Source organism: Sorex araneus, chromosome 11 (assembly GCF_027595985.1).
Source record: "Sorex araneus isolate mSorAra2 chromosome 11, mSorAra2.pri, whole genome shotgun sequence".
Taxonomy (NCBI): domain Eukaryota; kingdom Metazoa; phylum Chordata; class Mammalia; order Eulipotyphla; family Soricidae; genus Sorex; species Sorex araneus.
Window position 1 is genome coordinate 12,030,686 of NC_073312.1, and position 17,313 is coordinate 12,047,998.

At 43.3% G+C, this 17,313-nt stretch overlaps 1 protein-coding gene across 1 annotated transcript in view; it reads right to left on the reverse strand.

Annotated features, from left to right (window-relative positions):
* Positions 1-17,313, reverse strand: part of ATRNL1 (attractin like 1) — a 749,151-nt gene that overhangs the window by 689,252 nt on the left and 42,586 nt on the right. Inside the window, exons 2-5 of the mRNA XM_055118743.1 lie at positions 12,764-12,847; positions 11,161-11,274; positions 6,781-6,909; positions 5,322-5,530 (exon numbers count right to left, since the gene is read on the reverse strand). Of these exons, the coding sequence (XP_054974718.1) occupies positions 5,322-5,530; positions 6,781-6,909; positions 11,161-11,274; positions 12,764-12,847 (536 nt within the window). The remainder of the gene's footprint in view (positions 1-5,321; positions 5,531-6,780; positions 6,910-11,160; positions 11,275-12,763; positions 12,848-17,313) is intronic.

Below are 17,313 nucleotides of genomic sequence, written 5' to 3' on the forward strand. Positions count from 1 at the left end.
AGGAATGTCTTAAACAAGCTACACGCTGACGTCTCTCCCCTCAGACCTTCTGGGCAGACGCCAAGACTCCTGGTCACTGCAGTTACCAGCATCCATCTTCCGGAGCCAGTGTTTCCACGCAGCCTTCCCTCACCCAGCTGGTCCCAGCTCAGCACCACTGCCAGGGCCGCTGAGAGGGCTGCCATGCAGTGAGGGTCGTGGGCTAAGCCGGCTAAGTCTGCTTGGAGAGATGGAGCAGCAAGCACCGACCTAACGCTTTCTCTTTCTGCCGTGCTTCTCTGCTCAAGGAAGCGGGAAGTGCTGGCGACCCCGGTCTCCCCACGATTCTGATGGTCTTGAAGTGACAGAAAGATCGTCTGCATGATGCTGCACGCATGTGATTAGCGGGGCTCCACGGCATGGAGTCAGCTTTGAAAATCGATATTTCCCTGCAGTTCTTATGCTGGAATTCAATTTGTTGCGTCTTGATATTAATGTCTTTTAAAAAAATGGATCGAAGGGATAGTAGAAGGGTTTTTTGTTTGTTTTTTCTTTGGGGGTCATACCGGGCGGTGCACAGGAGTGACTTCTGACTCTGCACTCAGGAATTACTCCTGAGTGCACGGGGGACCATATGGGATGCTGGGAGTCGAACCCAGGTCGGCAGCGTGCAAGGCAAACACCCTACCCGCTGTGCTATCGCTCCAGCCCCAGCAGAAGGGTTAAGACACCAGCAAATAAGCATCCCACCTCTGAGAGCAAAGCCAGGAGTCAGCTCGGATCATCACTGGTCCAGAAACCAAACAAAACCATGGGCGGAAGCAGAGGTTCCGGCATCTACCTTGCATGCACACCACCCCAGTTCAAATCCCACCACCCCAGTTCAAATCCCTGGCCTGTACATGAGCAGGTGGCTCCCGAGCACCAGCAGGAGTGCTCCTTGAGCACAGAGCCAGGAGTAAGCCCTGAGCACAGATGAGTGCTAGGGGAACACTAGATGAGTTCCCCAGAACGAAACAAGTCTTCCTCTTGCCCCGTGTATGGAGACCATCTTACAAGGAACTACTCGGCAGAGCTAGTTTCGAGCTGTTTCATTAAGTGAAAAGCATCCCTGAAAACGAGTCCACACCTGACCCCATCCCTTAGGTCGCTTTTACATATGCATATCATTACCTCTCACTACTGCGCTGCCACACACAAGTAAATAGTACTCAGTCCAAATGCTTGTCAAGGTTGCCCTCGGCACTTTCTATATTCTTTGCTATTTCACCTATTTAGTGAAATTTTTTGGGTGGGGGGAGGAGGGGAATCTATTTCTGGTTTGGGGGGTTTTTTGTTTGTCTGTTTTAAATTTTATTGAATCAATGAGATAGTTACAAGCGTTCATGTTTGGGTCACAATCACACAATGATCAAACACCCATCCCTCCACCAGTGCACATTCCCCACCACCAATATCCTGGGTATACCCCTCCTTTCCCACCCTCCCCCTGCCTCTAAGGCAGACAATATTCCCCATACTCTCTCTCTACTTTTGGGCATTATGGCTTGCAACACAGACACTGAGAGGTCATCATGTTTGGTCCATTATCTACTTTCGGCATGCATCTCCCATCCCAACTGGTTCCTCCAGCCATCATTTTCTTTTTTTTTTTAATTTTTTTTTTTTTTGGTTTTTGGGTCACACCCGGCGATGCACAGGGGTTACTCCTGGCTCTTCACTCAGGAATTACCCCTGGCGGTGCTCAGGGGACCATATGGGATGCTGGGATTAGAACCCGGGTTGGCCGAGTACAAGGCAAACGCCCTACCCGCTGTGCTATTGCTCCAGCCCCCAGCCATCATTTTCTTAGTGATCCCTTCTCTATTCCATCTGCCTTCTCCCCTCCACTCATGAAGCAGGCTTCCAGCTATGGGGTAATCCTCCTGGCCCTTGTATCTACTGTCCTTGGGTGTCAGCCTCATGTGATGTTATTCTAGACTCCACAAATGAGTGCAGTCCCTCTATGTCTGTCCCTCTCTTTCTAACTCATTTCACTTAGCATCATACTCTCCATGTCTATCCATTTATAAGCAAATTTCATGACTTCATCTCTCCTAACAGCTGCGTAGTATTCCATTGTGTAGATGTACCAAAGTTTATCAGTTCGAGGTTTTTGTTTTAAGGTCACATCTAGCACTGGTCACAGGTTACTCTCTGCTCAGTGCTCAGGTGCACTCCTAGCAGTGCTCAGGGCACCATGAGGTACAGGGCATCAAACGTGGGCCTCCCACATGCTACGTAAGAACTCCTGTCCTTCGAGCCATCCCCCAGCCCTCCGCTGCTGGTTTCCGTAAGTGCCTTCTACAGGCAAAAGAGACAGTGGACTTGAACGGTGCCATACATCCTGAGAATAGATTTCCACATAAGCTGGAGAGATGCCTCAGGCGGTGACAAACTGAAAGCATATGGTTAAAACAGACAGGCTGGGCTGAGACAGTGCTGGGGGGAGCCAGGGGGGGCACAGCGACTGCAGAGCAGATGTCCCAGCCACACTACAGAGGAAGCCAAATTTAGAAAGATCAGGCAGGTCCACCAGCTCTAAAGAAATGCCACGAGGGAATCAAAGGCTCAAAAGCGAGCCTCTTCCTCTGTGCTCTCTAGATGAAAAAACTAGCTTTAAAAAAGTTGAGCTGCTAAAATAAAAACGTTGTTGTATATGAGCATAAAATCTGCAGCACCAAGTAGCCAGCAAGGGAAAAAAAAAATGCCGTCTATAATGAAGGAAGCAACAATCTACTGACGTGCCCATACTTAGTCTAAAGAATCCGGTTCCAAATAATCCCTGGGGGCCGGATCGATAGCACAGCGGGTAGGGCGTTTGCCTTGCACGGGGCCGACCAGGGTTCAATCCCCGGCATCCCATATGGTCCCCCAAGCACCGCCAGGAGTGATTCCTGAGTGCAAAGCCAGGAGTAGCCCCTGAGCATCGCTGGGGGTGACCCCAAAATAAAAAAGCAAAACCAAATAATCCCTTATGAAATAACTGCCAGGTTTTGTAGCTCACAGAGACAACTTCCTCGGCTCTCCTTCTCAGAGATCTGGAGCTCTCTGACCATTCCCCAATGTCTGAGAAGTGAATCTCTCCTTCATTCCTCTCCTTTCCCCCAGACTCCCCTCCCATCCGCTTCAGACTATAACCTCCTGCACCACAGAGCTAGGAACCAGTCGTGAGCTGCAAAGAAAATCAAGATGCACCATTACTGTTTGAAAGAAGTACATTAATCTCTCAGTGAACACTCTGACCTTAAAGCATTCACATCCATTCAGAAACGGTTTTGTTATTAGAAATTAATCATGGTATAAAACGTCTTATCCACGATATTTTATAATTTAAAAAGCACTTTCGTATTAACCTAATTTTTCAAAAATTTATATATATATATCAAACAAAGGTAATGTTTGAAACATCTATATTATAAAAACCAAAACCAAACTTTTCCAGTGTACTAAAAGAAAGTTTTTTTTAAAAGGACAGAAATATTTATCAAGAATGCTGGGGCTGAAGCAATAGCACAGCGAGGTGGGCGTTTGCCTTGCATATGGCCGACCCGGGTTCAATTCCCAACGTCCCATATGGTCCCCTGAGCACCACCAGGAGTAATTCCTGAGTGCATGAGCTAGGAAAAACCCCTGTGCATCGCCAGGTGTGACCCCCCCCCCCCAAAAAAAAGAATGCTAATCAATTGTAATCATCTTTTGCTCTTCAAACTTTTATTGTTGAACTGAGGATAAAATGAGAATGAAACTAACAGTAGTTGAAGACCAGTCTGAAAAATAGTTATAATATACTTCCATTTCTCCAGGCTTAATTTAAATGTATTCTTAATGTGCCATTCTCTCCACAGGGGAGAAAAACATCATTTTAGCTTCCAGGCTGAAATTAAAGAAAAAGTATCTCATGACACTTTTTTAAAGAAGAAAAATCACAAATTACAAATAGCCACTTTACAAAATACAAGTCCCATAATTAAAGACTAAGACATTTACATCTGTTGTAATCATAACACAGAGTCATATTAGCTCACTAAGATATGACTGGTATTTAATGAGATTGGAGAATCAATTTTTTAAATGACTAACAGGTGAAATGGGCATAATTTACACAAAAACTAAAATAAATCCTCTAAATAAGCACTCTGCATTATTAAGCAACTTTTTTTTTTTAAGTCTCCTTGGGAACGAGGAATACAACCACATGAAAAGTACATTCCCTCCAGGTGTAAGACAGGCAAAAGGAACTGCATTGCTAAGGCTGCCATGCTGGATTATAATAAATCATGATCATGTAACTGAGAATTATGTATTTCCTACGTCAAAGTTCCCTCGTATCAAAAGCATTAGTCATTTTGCCCAAAAGAAAGCATCAATCTGTAAATATACTTTGCACACAGTAAGTTCTAGAAGGGTAACTAGCATATAGGTAAGTAGTCCTAGCTCTTTAATTCCATGGAACCCAAATGCATGATTCTATACTCAAGTATTTAAGCATCTAAAATTCTTCAATGGAGTCTATCATCATCCCGTTGATCGTCAATTTTCTCAAGCAGTCTCCGTAACGTCTCCATTCGTCCTAGCCCTGAGGTTTTAGAAGCCTCTTTACTCACCTTTCCCAAACACGATGCCGCAGTGGAGGCTATAATTAATTTTTTTTTTTTTGCTTTTTAGGTCACACCCAAAGATAGAACAGGGGTTACTCTTCGCTCATGCACTCAGGAATTACTCCTGGCGGTACTAGGGGGACCATATGGGATGCTGGGAATCGAACCCGGGTCGGCTGTGTGCAAGGCAAATGCCCTACCCACTGTGCTATCGCTCAAGCACCTATAATTAATTTTAATGAAATTTATGAAAATTATTTACAAAATCCTCCCCAGAAATACTCATGCAATAAGGTTGAAACATCCTCCTTTTTTAAAGTATTCTTCAAAATAGCCACAAGAGGGCAGTCTTTTCCTAAGATGTAAGTTTCACGCACTTGCAAGCATTTCTTTTTCCCAATCAAATTTGAATGTGCCACATGTTAAATTCAGTCCTTTCAATCATTGGAAATTCAAAATAATAAAGTTTAGATTACCATGATGTCACACCTTGATACTCTACAGAGCTGCACTGCATTCCCGAAACAGCGTCAACAAACCTCCTTGCCAATTCTATTTGTGAAGACACAAACTGATGCTGATCATTAAACAGCACACTACAAAAATCAAATACAGCACAAGAGATCTGGGTGTGCAAAGTGCAGCAGGGCTGAGCTGCTGAGCGTCTGCACCCGCTGGAAGCCGGGCCGCGCACGGACTTACCTTGCCAACTGTCATTGCAGACACAGAGCTTCTCCCCGGTGAGGTCACAGTAGCCGTGATCGGGACTGCCGCAGTTGGCTTTGCAGTAGGGGATATCGCAAGCCTCACCCTTCCAGTACTTATCACACTCGCAATAGACTTGACTTGGAACAGAGGTGCTGGTGGTACACTTTCCGTGACCAGAACAATTGTTAGGACAAGAATTGATTCTGTAAAATAGAATTCATATATATATATGCATATTCAAATTCAAAGTAATTGGAAAAAAAAGGATTTAGGCTGATGTGTTATATAAACTTCAGTTTTCATAACTGTATCTCACGGGTTTCATTTAATGCAATTTCACAATGTGATTTTACTCCTTTCTGGATACCTTTTTATCCCTAGTGTACTTCTGTTATACTTATTATAAATATGTTGAAATATATATATATATACACACATACAGAAGGCAATTAGCCTATTCATTGAATTAACTCTGCTAGCAACTCTCTATACTGTAAAGACAAACAACTCAATATCTTCTGAATCTATAGAGACACAAGCACTGTGTTCCAGAAATACTTAATCACCCAAATGTTTTGAATGTATATTTTATGGGGGAAAAAAATCAAACTCACAAAGACCTGAGCTACAAAGAAGACACCTTAATTATTGAACGCCTAACTAGGACATTTTCGCCCCTAACATTGTGTGAGGGCAATGTTTATCAGACCGCATGTGGATGAAGAAGTGTACTACTTTGTGTTTATTTTCTCTTGTCTACAGATGAGATAAATAAGTTCCACAACAAATCTCTAATCCAAGGGTGGTTAGGACACCTGACGCCTGACAAGAAACTGACTCTCGCTGTGTGCGTTCCTGGAGAAAGGAAGGGACCTAACAAGCCTCTCTGTGTCTCCCCTCGGAAAGCAACGTCTTCTTTTCATTCTTGGGTGTGAGAGTGCACAGAAATAAATATGATGTGAGATATAAATTCTCAATAAAAAGCTATCTTATTGCACAAAAGACAATGATATAGCTACTTATCGCTTATGTCTCAATTCCTTCATGTGTAAATGGGGAAAAAGTATTTTTTAAAAATACCCCCTTGACAGGGTTGTTGTGAAGAGAATAAAGGAACATATCTGAAGCACTGGGTACTGTCTCTTGAATGCAGAAGGGCAATAATAATGGATCTCACGTCCAAATGAAGGGTGAAAGCTCCCCGAGCCCTCGCCCCTGGGGAACTCCAGCCGTGTCATTTCCAAACAGACCTAACCCGGTAACGTCCATCCTGAGACTTGCCAGGTTCTGAAAGCGTTATTAAAGCATCCTGCTCCTCAAGAAGAGATCCTCTGTATTTTAAAATTTTACTCACGAATCTGCTTCTCATAAATAAGACACTTAATTTTTAAAATGCACTCTTAAGACAAATTTTAAGAATCTGGGTGATATTAAACCTTTTCCCAATACTTACGAGTAAAAAATGTTGAAACCAGTTAGATTATATGCAGCATCACTAAAAAAATGTAACAGTGCATAGCCAGATGTTGTAACGACTTCAGGCACGGTTTCATTCCCCCTGGTTTCAGGAACAATCAAACCACTGGAAGAGAGCAAAATCGAGGTGGCGGATACATTAATGTGCATGTGGAAGCCGGTCATCACGCTTTGAAAAGCGCTCAGAATGGGCAACTAGAAGAAGGGCAAACCCAGCATTTCTCCCCGAGTGTCTACTCTTCTCCACAGCAAACCACCTCCCACACCTACACGCTGCCTTTCCCGTTCTCGCATTCGTGCCACAATGTCCCATTTCTCCCTCCTGTCCTGCTTCCCATCTGGCATAATACTGTGGTGGTCTTTGACTTCGCTCACTTACAAACCTTCTCCTAAAACTACCCCACCGCTCTCGCAAGTCACCTCACAGCATGAGCCTTTTCCCTTGGTGGTAGTAAGCTTTGATGAGCCTTGAAGGGACCCTCCAAATCAGGTAAGCAATCTCAGGGACAGCCCAGTTCAAGCTGGACAGCTCCAGTACACAGTTCTAAGCAGCTGAAGTCATCTGAAAACTACATACTTTGTATAGCTCCTTAAAATTCTGCATGCCGATACACCTTGCTAAATGATGATTATGCCAGGAGACAGTTTCACTTATGTGAAATCACTAATTTTGTGTACACCTAAGCAGTCACCCTATATGTACACAAAGGAAAACTATGTAGTGAATATGTATACATATATATGTGTATAATATACATATGTGTGTATGTGTGTATATATATATTCACCACATATCACTGATCACTGTCATCCTGTTGCTCATCGATTTGTTCGAGCGGGCACCAGGAACGTCTCTCATTGAGAGACTTATTGTTACTGTTTTTGGCATATCCAATACGCACGGGTAGCTTGCCAGGCTCTGCCGTGCGGGCTCGATACTCTCGGTAGCTTGCTGGGCTCTCCGAGAGGGGCGGAGGATTCACCATATATATATATATATATATATATATATATATATATTCACCACATATATATATGTGTATATATATATATATACATACACATATACAAAAAAGCAAGATTAAGTTAGCAACAAGTACCTTTCCATACAGGGGAAAAATACTATTGTCCCGACTTACACCTACTATACTATACTCTCTAAATCTGTGCAAACATAACATTGAGTTCTAGCAAACAAACCATAGTACTAAAGATATTATGTAATAATATAGTATCATTATTCAACACAGCATATTACTCAAAGTATTATGCAATAAGAGTATAATAGCACTATTAACATGGTGAAATCAAAATACTTTATATTTTACATAGTTAATACAAATAATATGCAATAATATAGTATTTTACATAATCAAAATAATATATAACATATGATTACATATTGTTTTGATTACATAGTATATTTGTATTTTTGCATTAATAATAGCATTACATGGCATTATTTGAGTACTTAAATATTAATAGTATATTTGAGTATGCAGTTACATAGTATAATGATATTTTATTTCAGGTACTAGGTACCTGAATATAGTCAGTTCCTTTAAAACCTGTCAACATTATAGTCAATGGCCACTAGGGACTAAATTCTCTCATTCAAACCATATTGGTCAAAACAAGATGAAATATAATCAAATAATTTTGCAAACACATAGAGATGAGCAAAGAAAGTAAAAAGTAATCAACATTTGATGCTTAAATTATACTAGTTTTACTTCTGTAGAAAAACAGTTTCAGGGACAGTGGCTAAGGGGCACAGTAACTGCACACTGCAACCATACCCTGGAACACTGTTGCAACTCTGAAAAATTTTAATGTAAATTTTTAAAAAACTGTGAGTAGAATTTGAATTCTTTATCAGTTGTGGTTGCATACTCATGAGGTTGTAGCAAAATGTGTCGATAATTAAATACAATGTTCCCAAGTCTTAGTAACCATGTAGTAAATAGCTGTGAAACAGATGAAAGATGTTGCTTGCTAATGTTTTAAGAGCAATAAATGAGATGGTTTATCCTTTCTGTATAATACCAGACAATGTGGGTCAAACAATGCTCCAAGTGAAGTCAACTTGAAAAAAAAATGACTACAAACCCCACCAAAAAATCAGCTTAATGGTAGCTGAGAACCAGTAAGCTGGCGAGTCCAGGCACTGGGTGCCAACACTGATTTCAGAGCCGCAGGGAGGTTAGCAGCAGTCAGAAAGTGGGCTGCTTTACACAACTAGGATGACTAAAAGCGGAATCTGGGGCACTCAGTTTGACCTGGGGCCCCAAAGTCTAGGAATAAAAATAAAATAGTAAATGACGTCCAGGGGACTGCACTCCAGTCTGGAGGTAAATCGCCTCAACAACTGTTACGAGGACTCAGGTGACGTGACCGCCGGGGCCCCGTCCCCTGCAGGACAGCCACTTCTTAGGTGTCCTGTTACTACAGCTCGTGACTTACAAACACGAGCCTCTCCGGCGCACGGTGGAAGAGTCATCCTCTCCGTTCCGCTAAATGCACCGCATTCTAAAGCGTCCCGCACACCGAACAAAGCTCAATTTCCTTAGTGTGGCATTCAAGAAAACGTTATTAGGGAATATTAGGGAATTGAGGAATTATAAAAACCTGGATCCATAAGCGACTATCACTCACAAGGTGTGCAAATCTCAGCCACTCACAGAACCTCTTTGTGCCTTCCATCTTGATTTATAAAAGTGAGGACAATAACTGAAGGATGGCTGTGATTATGAAATTAGTTCACGGATATAAAGAACTTTTATAACAAGCACTCAGTAGATGTTACAGATAACTGCTTGCTGAAACTTGCTCCTGTAATCTAGCTACAGAAAACGCACATTTTCTATAATCAAGTTGCTGAAAATCATTCGCTATTTTTCCAAAATATAATTTCCTATAACCTGTCTCCGTTTTTTGCCCGTTTCTCCACCGAGGAAGGCCTAGCTGGCGCCCAAACCTTGAGGATCATTCTTCTACTCAACATGAAATTTATCGTGGATGTTTAGTTTCTTCTTCCAAAATCATACAGTATCCTTTTTATAACTTGATTATGACATTTTTTTGCGCTGTATTTAAAAAAAGAAAACTTTCTATGGTGCAGATAGTAACTGATGGACACTATTTTGATGCAGTGACAGTCTCCAAATTCTTGGAATTTCCAAGGCCTTGGCGGGCCTCTGTTATTCATGGCAGGCTCCGCGGGCCCATGAGAACAGGGTGACTCACGGTGGGCCCCTGCAGAGTTTAAGCTAATAAAATGACTCAGAATAGGAAACTGGCCACGCCAAGCACTCCAGCCACAGGATTCAGTCTTTGGAGCTTTGAGCCCTGAGGGATCAGCCCGGTTTCCAGAGATACAGGAGAGGGACTAGCGCTCAAGTGGGACCTCGGCACCAACGCCGAGTCAATCCCGAGTGCCCACAAAAAGTAAAAGCCGGATTGATGAAAGCTCCGGCGATCCACTGTGATGTGCTGAGAGAGTGACTTGTCCTAAGGATAAAGAAACGACCCTGGGGCTCCTCCCTGACTTCACCTGACCAAACGTAGATCTCTCCGTTTGTCTGGGATCTGGGCCTTCACGATACAGCTGTAATCCTCAGAAGGCTCCTTTCCTGAACTCTGTGACTCATTTCAGAAAACGATTTACCCTGAGAGTGAGAATAATGGGAACCTGCGGACGGGCCAGCTGGACCACAAGCAGGTGCCGGGCCCCCAGAGGATGCTGGTTCCAGGTGTCCTGTCATCGCCAGACCTACGTCTTACTCCTTACTACACCCCCCCCCCAGGTTTATGACGGTCTAGCACCGCGGCTAGCAGACATCTGTCGAGCATTGCAACGCAGAGGGAGGAAGACATTTAAATTCTGAATTCTTAGCTGCAGTACGACACGTGGGTTCTTCACGTCAAGAGACTGCCCGGTCCTCATCCCGGCTCTCCCATCTTCAGAAGTTGACTTAACTTTAGAACTTTCCCTCACTTCTCTGAGTCTCGGTTTTCTCAACTGTAAAATGGGGGTGACAGGACTTATTCCACAAGATCCCTGTGAGGGTTGAGGGGCTCAGGCCAGAAGGAAAGTGCTATTCCGTAATAGGGAGGCCCCTCCCTCTCTGAAGATAGTCAATAGGAACACTTGCCAATGAGACTCACTGGCTCCATCTTCAGAATCAGATACATCATTAATTAACAATTAACAAGCTAAATTGACAGTATGCAACACAGAATAATATAATTATCTATGTGAAAATTAATTCGGAGGCACAAATCAGCACATATGTGTATTATTAGCATGTAAAATACACTTTTCTACTATAGACGATAAATTCATCAAACCACTCACCTAAGTACAGCTATTAAAGGGGCATATATTGAATCTCCGTCATAAACATACATGTGATCCCAGCTACATTCTGTAGCAAAATGATTGAATCTTAATCTTAACACTGCATTTGGACTGAAAGAAATTAAAAATATGTTTAAATTAATATATACAATGTAGTCTAAAGAGATTTAGACAAAGTATTTCTTCATAAACCTACTACATATAACTTTACTATAAAACTACATCACCAGAAGACATTACTATATCTACAAAAGATAAAATTAATTACCTTATATGTAAAACTGACAAGCAATTTATATGTGAAAATGGTATGCATCTTAAAAATCTATTAACAGTTCATATAAAAAATCACTTTCTAAAAATTTAGTCAACCAAAGATGCTTTAAACATTAAGACAGGAGATACATAGACTCTATGCATTAGACCTTACTGAATTATACACTGAATTATATGCTCAATATGGGTGTTTCCTTAGAGTCAAATAAGGTAAATTAGACCTAAAGGAAGTTAATTGTTAAAATTGTTAAAATTAAAAACCTAAGAGATAACTATTCTCATTTCTACAGAACTCTTAACTAGAAGCATAAATAGGTACTTTAATTATAATCGAAAGGTCTATACTGCACTATAAACAAACAACATGAAACAATGGCCATACAGGAAATTTTTAAGACCAAAAGTTACTTTTAGAATAGCCAAAAATATATGTTTTCAAAATAAACCTTATGAATCACACGGTCTGAGAGCAGGGAGACAGCCCAGTGTACACGCCTCACGTGTGCCAGGACATGAGTTCAATCCCTAGTACTGCCAAACCTCTCCTCCTCTTCCTCCTGCTCTCCGAGGTATGATCGACTAAAACAAATTGGGTTTCGAAAAAAATTAACATGCATCCATTTGAGCTTGGGACAAGGCTTGGCAGTCCAGTGCATGCCTTCCTTGCAAAAGACTTGGGTTCCATTTCCAACACAACCACAACAAATAAATGCCTCTACCAATGACATTTAAACAGGCAAATTCAGTACCAAGACCTAAATACTTGGGGCTGGAGGGATAGCACAGCGGGTAGAGCATTTGCCTTGCACAAGGCCAACCTGGATTCCATCCCCAGCATCCCATATGGTCCCCCAAAAACCGCCAGGAGTAATTCCTGAGTGCAGAGCCAGGAGTAACCCCTGTGCATTGCCGGGTGTGACCCCCCAAATAAAACCTAAGTACTGAAAAAAACCCTAAAAATATAATGAAACTCTTCCTAAAGAAATCTTCCTTAGAAATATATGGTCCATACTACATAGCATAAATCAGCATCACATGGTGAAATGCCTACTGATCAATGCCACTGTAACAGAACTCAAAGTAAATGCGCATAAGACCTAAATTGCAATCACTTAATTAGTAGTACTAGAATTTGTTAAACAGAAAACTGTAAAAAGCTACCTTTACATATAACTGCTATAAAAATATTGCATTTTCCAAATATAAGTAAAATTTTTTAAATTATATAGCCAGAAATATCATGCTTTAATTCTTTACCCTTGATATACTACACTTTATGATTTCAGAATAAGATAAAGTAAGTCAACCCAAGTCGTATACTTACTAGCCTTCAATTAGCCATGTACATTTAGTTTTATACTTATAGTTAATTGGACCGTCTGTTAAATATCCAGAAGGCTCTGTTAACCTAGAAAACAAAACCATAAAATTAATTACCTTTAAGTATCATTAAGACATACTATAACATAAGAAAAGTGAAAGACATTAAGTCAAAGAAATAGGATGCAGCACTATTCAGAAAGAACTGATTCACAACTTAGAAATGCTTTCAAATTATTACATATCTCTTTATATTCCAAAATATATTTATTTTGAGCTTCTGTAAACCTTAATGTCTTGGAATTATTTCCTTTTACACACTCAGAAAGCTTTAATGTTATGTCGGTAGGTTCAGTAATGATGCAAAATAGATTAAGTTAATTTTTTTTCCTGCACAAAAACTCGGCGGAGGCCAGGGAAGACCAGAGGCACTTAGGCGGTGCATGGACCCACACTCCAGGTGCACACTCTCGGTGATGAGTGCTCGTGACACACCGGGACTCCAGGGGGCCTGTCACCAGGCCCTCCTGAGACGCACTACTTGCTTTGGTCTACACTTCCTCTCATCTCTACCTGCTCCAGAAGTTCAATTATTTTTAAAACACAGAATAAACCGGAGGTTTTATAATTATCCTCTACTATAAACAGATGAAAGAGTAAAGATAAAACATTTTCAGAATTTAGAACAATACATCCAAGTTTACTATCTGTTTCCCCTACCTTCTAGAGCAATTGTTTAATATAGGAGACCATGTCGTAAGTAATTAAATCATCTGTCCCTTTAGCCTTTACATATATGTTTCTGTATACATTCATCTTTATATTTTGACACACAGACACACACACACATACACACACATAGATAAGAGGGTCACTTTTAGTTTTAGATAAAATTATGTTTTCACAGTCTTTATTATCATTTTATTATTATTATATATGTATTGTTTATTTCACTGTATCACTGTCATCCCATTGTTCATCGATTTAGTCGAGCGGGCACCAGTAACATCTCCATTCCTCCCAGCCCTGAGATTTTAGCAGCCTCTCCTTACTCGAATTATTCATTTATTATTATTATATATGTATTACAGTCTTTAAAACACTGGTGAAAACAGCTTCATTTAAACAAATCTAGATTGATGGAAAGGTCAGTATGAATTACTATTTAGCAGTCTTTCATATTGTGAAAATTACTCTGGAAATTAAAAGGCTAATTCATGCTTGCCAAAGTTTTTGAGTAGCAACCAATTCCAAATATTCTCGAAGCCGTGTAATAATAAATTGAGTATTTCCTGTGTCAAGCGCTGCTCTGAGGGCCTCATGTATTACCTCATTTTGAAATCTCCAACAGCCTACAGGCTGGTAAAGATAACCCCAACTACAGGTGAGAGACACGAAGCACAGTTCAAACAACGGGTCACATCATGGGTCCCGACTGCACTCCCGGATGAAGTAACTTTGATGAACCCTCCACCGTGGACCAATGTTTTTCAAACTCAGGAACATGCTTGGTGAAATCAGCCAGACGGAAAGGAAGATAAACACCATATGATTTCATTCATATGGGGCACGGAGAGAGAAGGAACAGATGAGCTTCCTACAACTCGGCACACTCTGGGACAGTGAGACAGACGCCGGGGGTCGCCGGAAGGAAAGGGGGGCAGGTGGGGGCCGAGGGGCTCAGAGGATGGAGAGGTGAGAGGGGCCTGTCGGAGGGGCCCCCAGGAGAAGGCACTGAGCCTGGAGACCCCTCAGCGGGCTGGGCGGAGGTTTGGAGAACAGGAAGCCCAGGCTGACTTAGCACAGCCCGACTCCCGAGCACTGCCCGGAGTGATCCCCACCCCCCACCCCTCCAACCCCACCCCCACTGCACTGAGCCAGGGCCGGCCCTAAACAAAGAGCAAAGCAGAACAAAGCAAAGACTTAGGAGCACCCTCCACATGGGGACCTGGTGCAGATCTACCAAGGCAAGACTGAGAAGCTGCGACTCGCGGGGAGCCGGGCACGGACGGGGGCTTGCGCTCGGGAGAGATCTAGCTCAGGGACGCTGACGAAAGGCTGGGAGCCGTGTGAACACCCCGCAGGCAAGACGGGAACAGGACGATGGGGGCCATGGCCCACAAAGGTAAGCGGCTTAAATAAATAATGTGGCACTTTGAATCGGGACAGTCTTGCCGGGGCAAGGATGTTCCAGGGGCAAAGGCGCCCTTCCTAGGGCTGCAGCCTAGCAACGCCTTGCCGGGGCGGCAGAGAATCCAAGGATTACGCTGCACTCCACGTGATGCGACAACTACTAGTATGCTGAACTGCTCCACAGGAGAGAGGAACACACTCGGCCAACTTGCATGATTCCATTTCGGTCATAGGAAACTTGAGCATGCGTGTCTGTAAATCTGTAACTGGACCTCACGGTGATTCATTAAAATTAAGAATATAAGGTAAAATAAAAAATGAAAATACTTGGCGAAGACAATGCTCCCAGGAGGTAGGTGGTGATTATTTCTACAATCATTTTCCCAAAAAGGGGGCTGGAGAGGTAGTGGGTAAGGTGCTTGCCAATCCCAGGCACCCCGCATGGCCCCCCCGAATCCCACCAGAAGTAGGCACAGAGCACAGAACCAGGAGGAAACCTTGATGGTGGCCCCAGCCAAAAGCAAAACAAAAATACTGCAAATATGATAAAGGGTAATTAGGCATTCTCACATCACTGTCACAGTCATCCCGGTGCTCATAGATTTGCTTGAGCGGGCACCAGTAATGTCTCCATTTTGAGACTTGTTGTTACTGTGTTGGGCATATCGAATATACCACGGGGAGCTTGCTAGGCTCTGCCATGCGAGAGGGATACTCTCAGGAGCTTGCTCAGAGGGATGGAGGAACTGAACCCGAGTCGCCCTTGAGCAAGACAAACACCCTACCCACTGTGCTATCGCTCCAGCCTAATTAGGCATTTAAAAACACAAAACAATGAAAATAGTTAGATTTCTGTAAAGAAATCTAAAGGTATCCCAACTATCAGGATGAATAGGTGTAGCCTATAAAACAGATACGCTTTGCTGCATTTAAAAAGACACAGACGGAATCCATACTTCTCGGCCGCTAAAGAGAAATGAAACCCTGCCCTTCTATGACAACATGTGTGGAACTGAAGGAGATCACAGAAGTGAAAGAGTCGGAGGGAGAAATACAAGCAGCAAACGATCTTGCCACCCACACAGGCTACGGAGACGCTAAACATGGGAACGGACAAAGCCAGCCCACGGATTCCGAGCGCAGAGCTGTGTTCCAGGAGCAGAGGGCAGTTGCGAGGAAGAGGGACCCGAGGCCCGTGGGAGAGGGGACATGGGTGCTCCGGTGGGGGGGGGGGGGCTGGTGTGGCAACATACTCCGAGGAGATATGAAACTCCACCATTCATAGAGTCCTGTCCATTATTGTTATTGCAATTTTTTACAGTGAAGAAAGATTTTAAGATTTTGTCAATACACTGCAAGCCATAAAACTTCACAGAACATATTTGAAAAAACTCATGGAAATTACAATCATCAAAGTTTAGAATTTAATGAAGAAATTAAGTGACGCAGGTTAAAAAAGAGAAGAAATGTAGAACACAAGTCTGAAAAATATTACAAACTACTGTGGGGCTGGAGAGATAGTATGGGGGGAACAGGACGCTTGCCTTGCGTACCATGTGGCCGCCTCGCTCACCAAGAGTGACTCCCGAGTGCAAAGCCAGGAGCCACCCTGAGCACAGCTGGGTGTGGCCCCAAACCTCATCACCAGCAGCAGCAGCAGCAGCATAACAACGACAACTGTCATCATCCAAGCTGTAACACGAGATCAACCTGCTGGGTTTGTGCTGGGTTTGGGTCACTGCACCAAGTAAAACTCCGAAAAGCCAAGACTCTAACTGAAGACGGAAACCATGGAGAGAGAGAAGCTGAAGAACTAACCCACAGGTTCCATTGGGGCGGTAGAAACAAGGACCGTGAGAGCCTCCCGGTCACCGTGTGCGGTTCTCTGCACGGAGACTCTCCACATCTTCATTGGCATACACGTTGCTGTAAGTTAACTTTACAGTGGGTGTGGACGCTAAGTCACGGGGCCCTCGGGGCTGACTGGTACTGACTCCAAAGGTTAATCAGCCCAACAGAGCCAAGGACTGAGACAAGGACTCCCCTGGAACTGTGTTTCCTTGTTTGGGACAGAGGGAGAAGGCGAGACGCTTCACTTAGCAGAGGCAGATCTTCTTAGGCTGAGAGTTACCCACTTGGGGGTGGGTGGCCTTCGGCGGTGTAGACGGATGCACGAGGGGAGCTGAGTGACGCACACAGAGACTGCCAGGTGGCCCTGCCTCTCAGCCCGGAGTCTGCACCGCCTGTCCCCTCTGGGGAGGTGGCCTGCATCCCGGAAATACGCCTCGTGCCACAGGGCAGGAGCGAAGCTGCTTCGTGGGTACTGTGACTGGGCGAAGGAGCTCTGTGCCAGGGCCCAGGGTCTCTCTGGGTGAGTTCCTACAGCTGAGGGCTTCGAGGACAAGGAGCCCCCCTGCACCC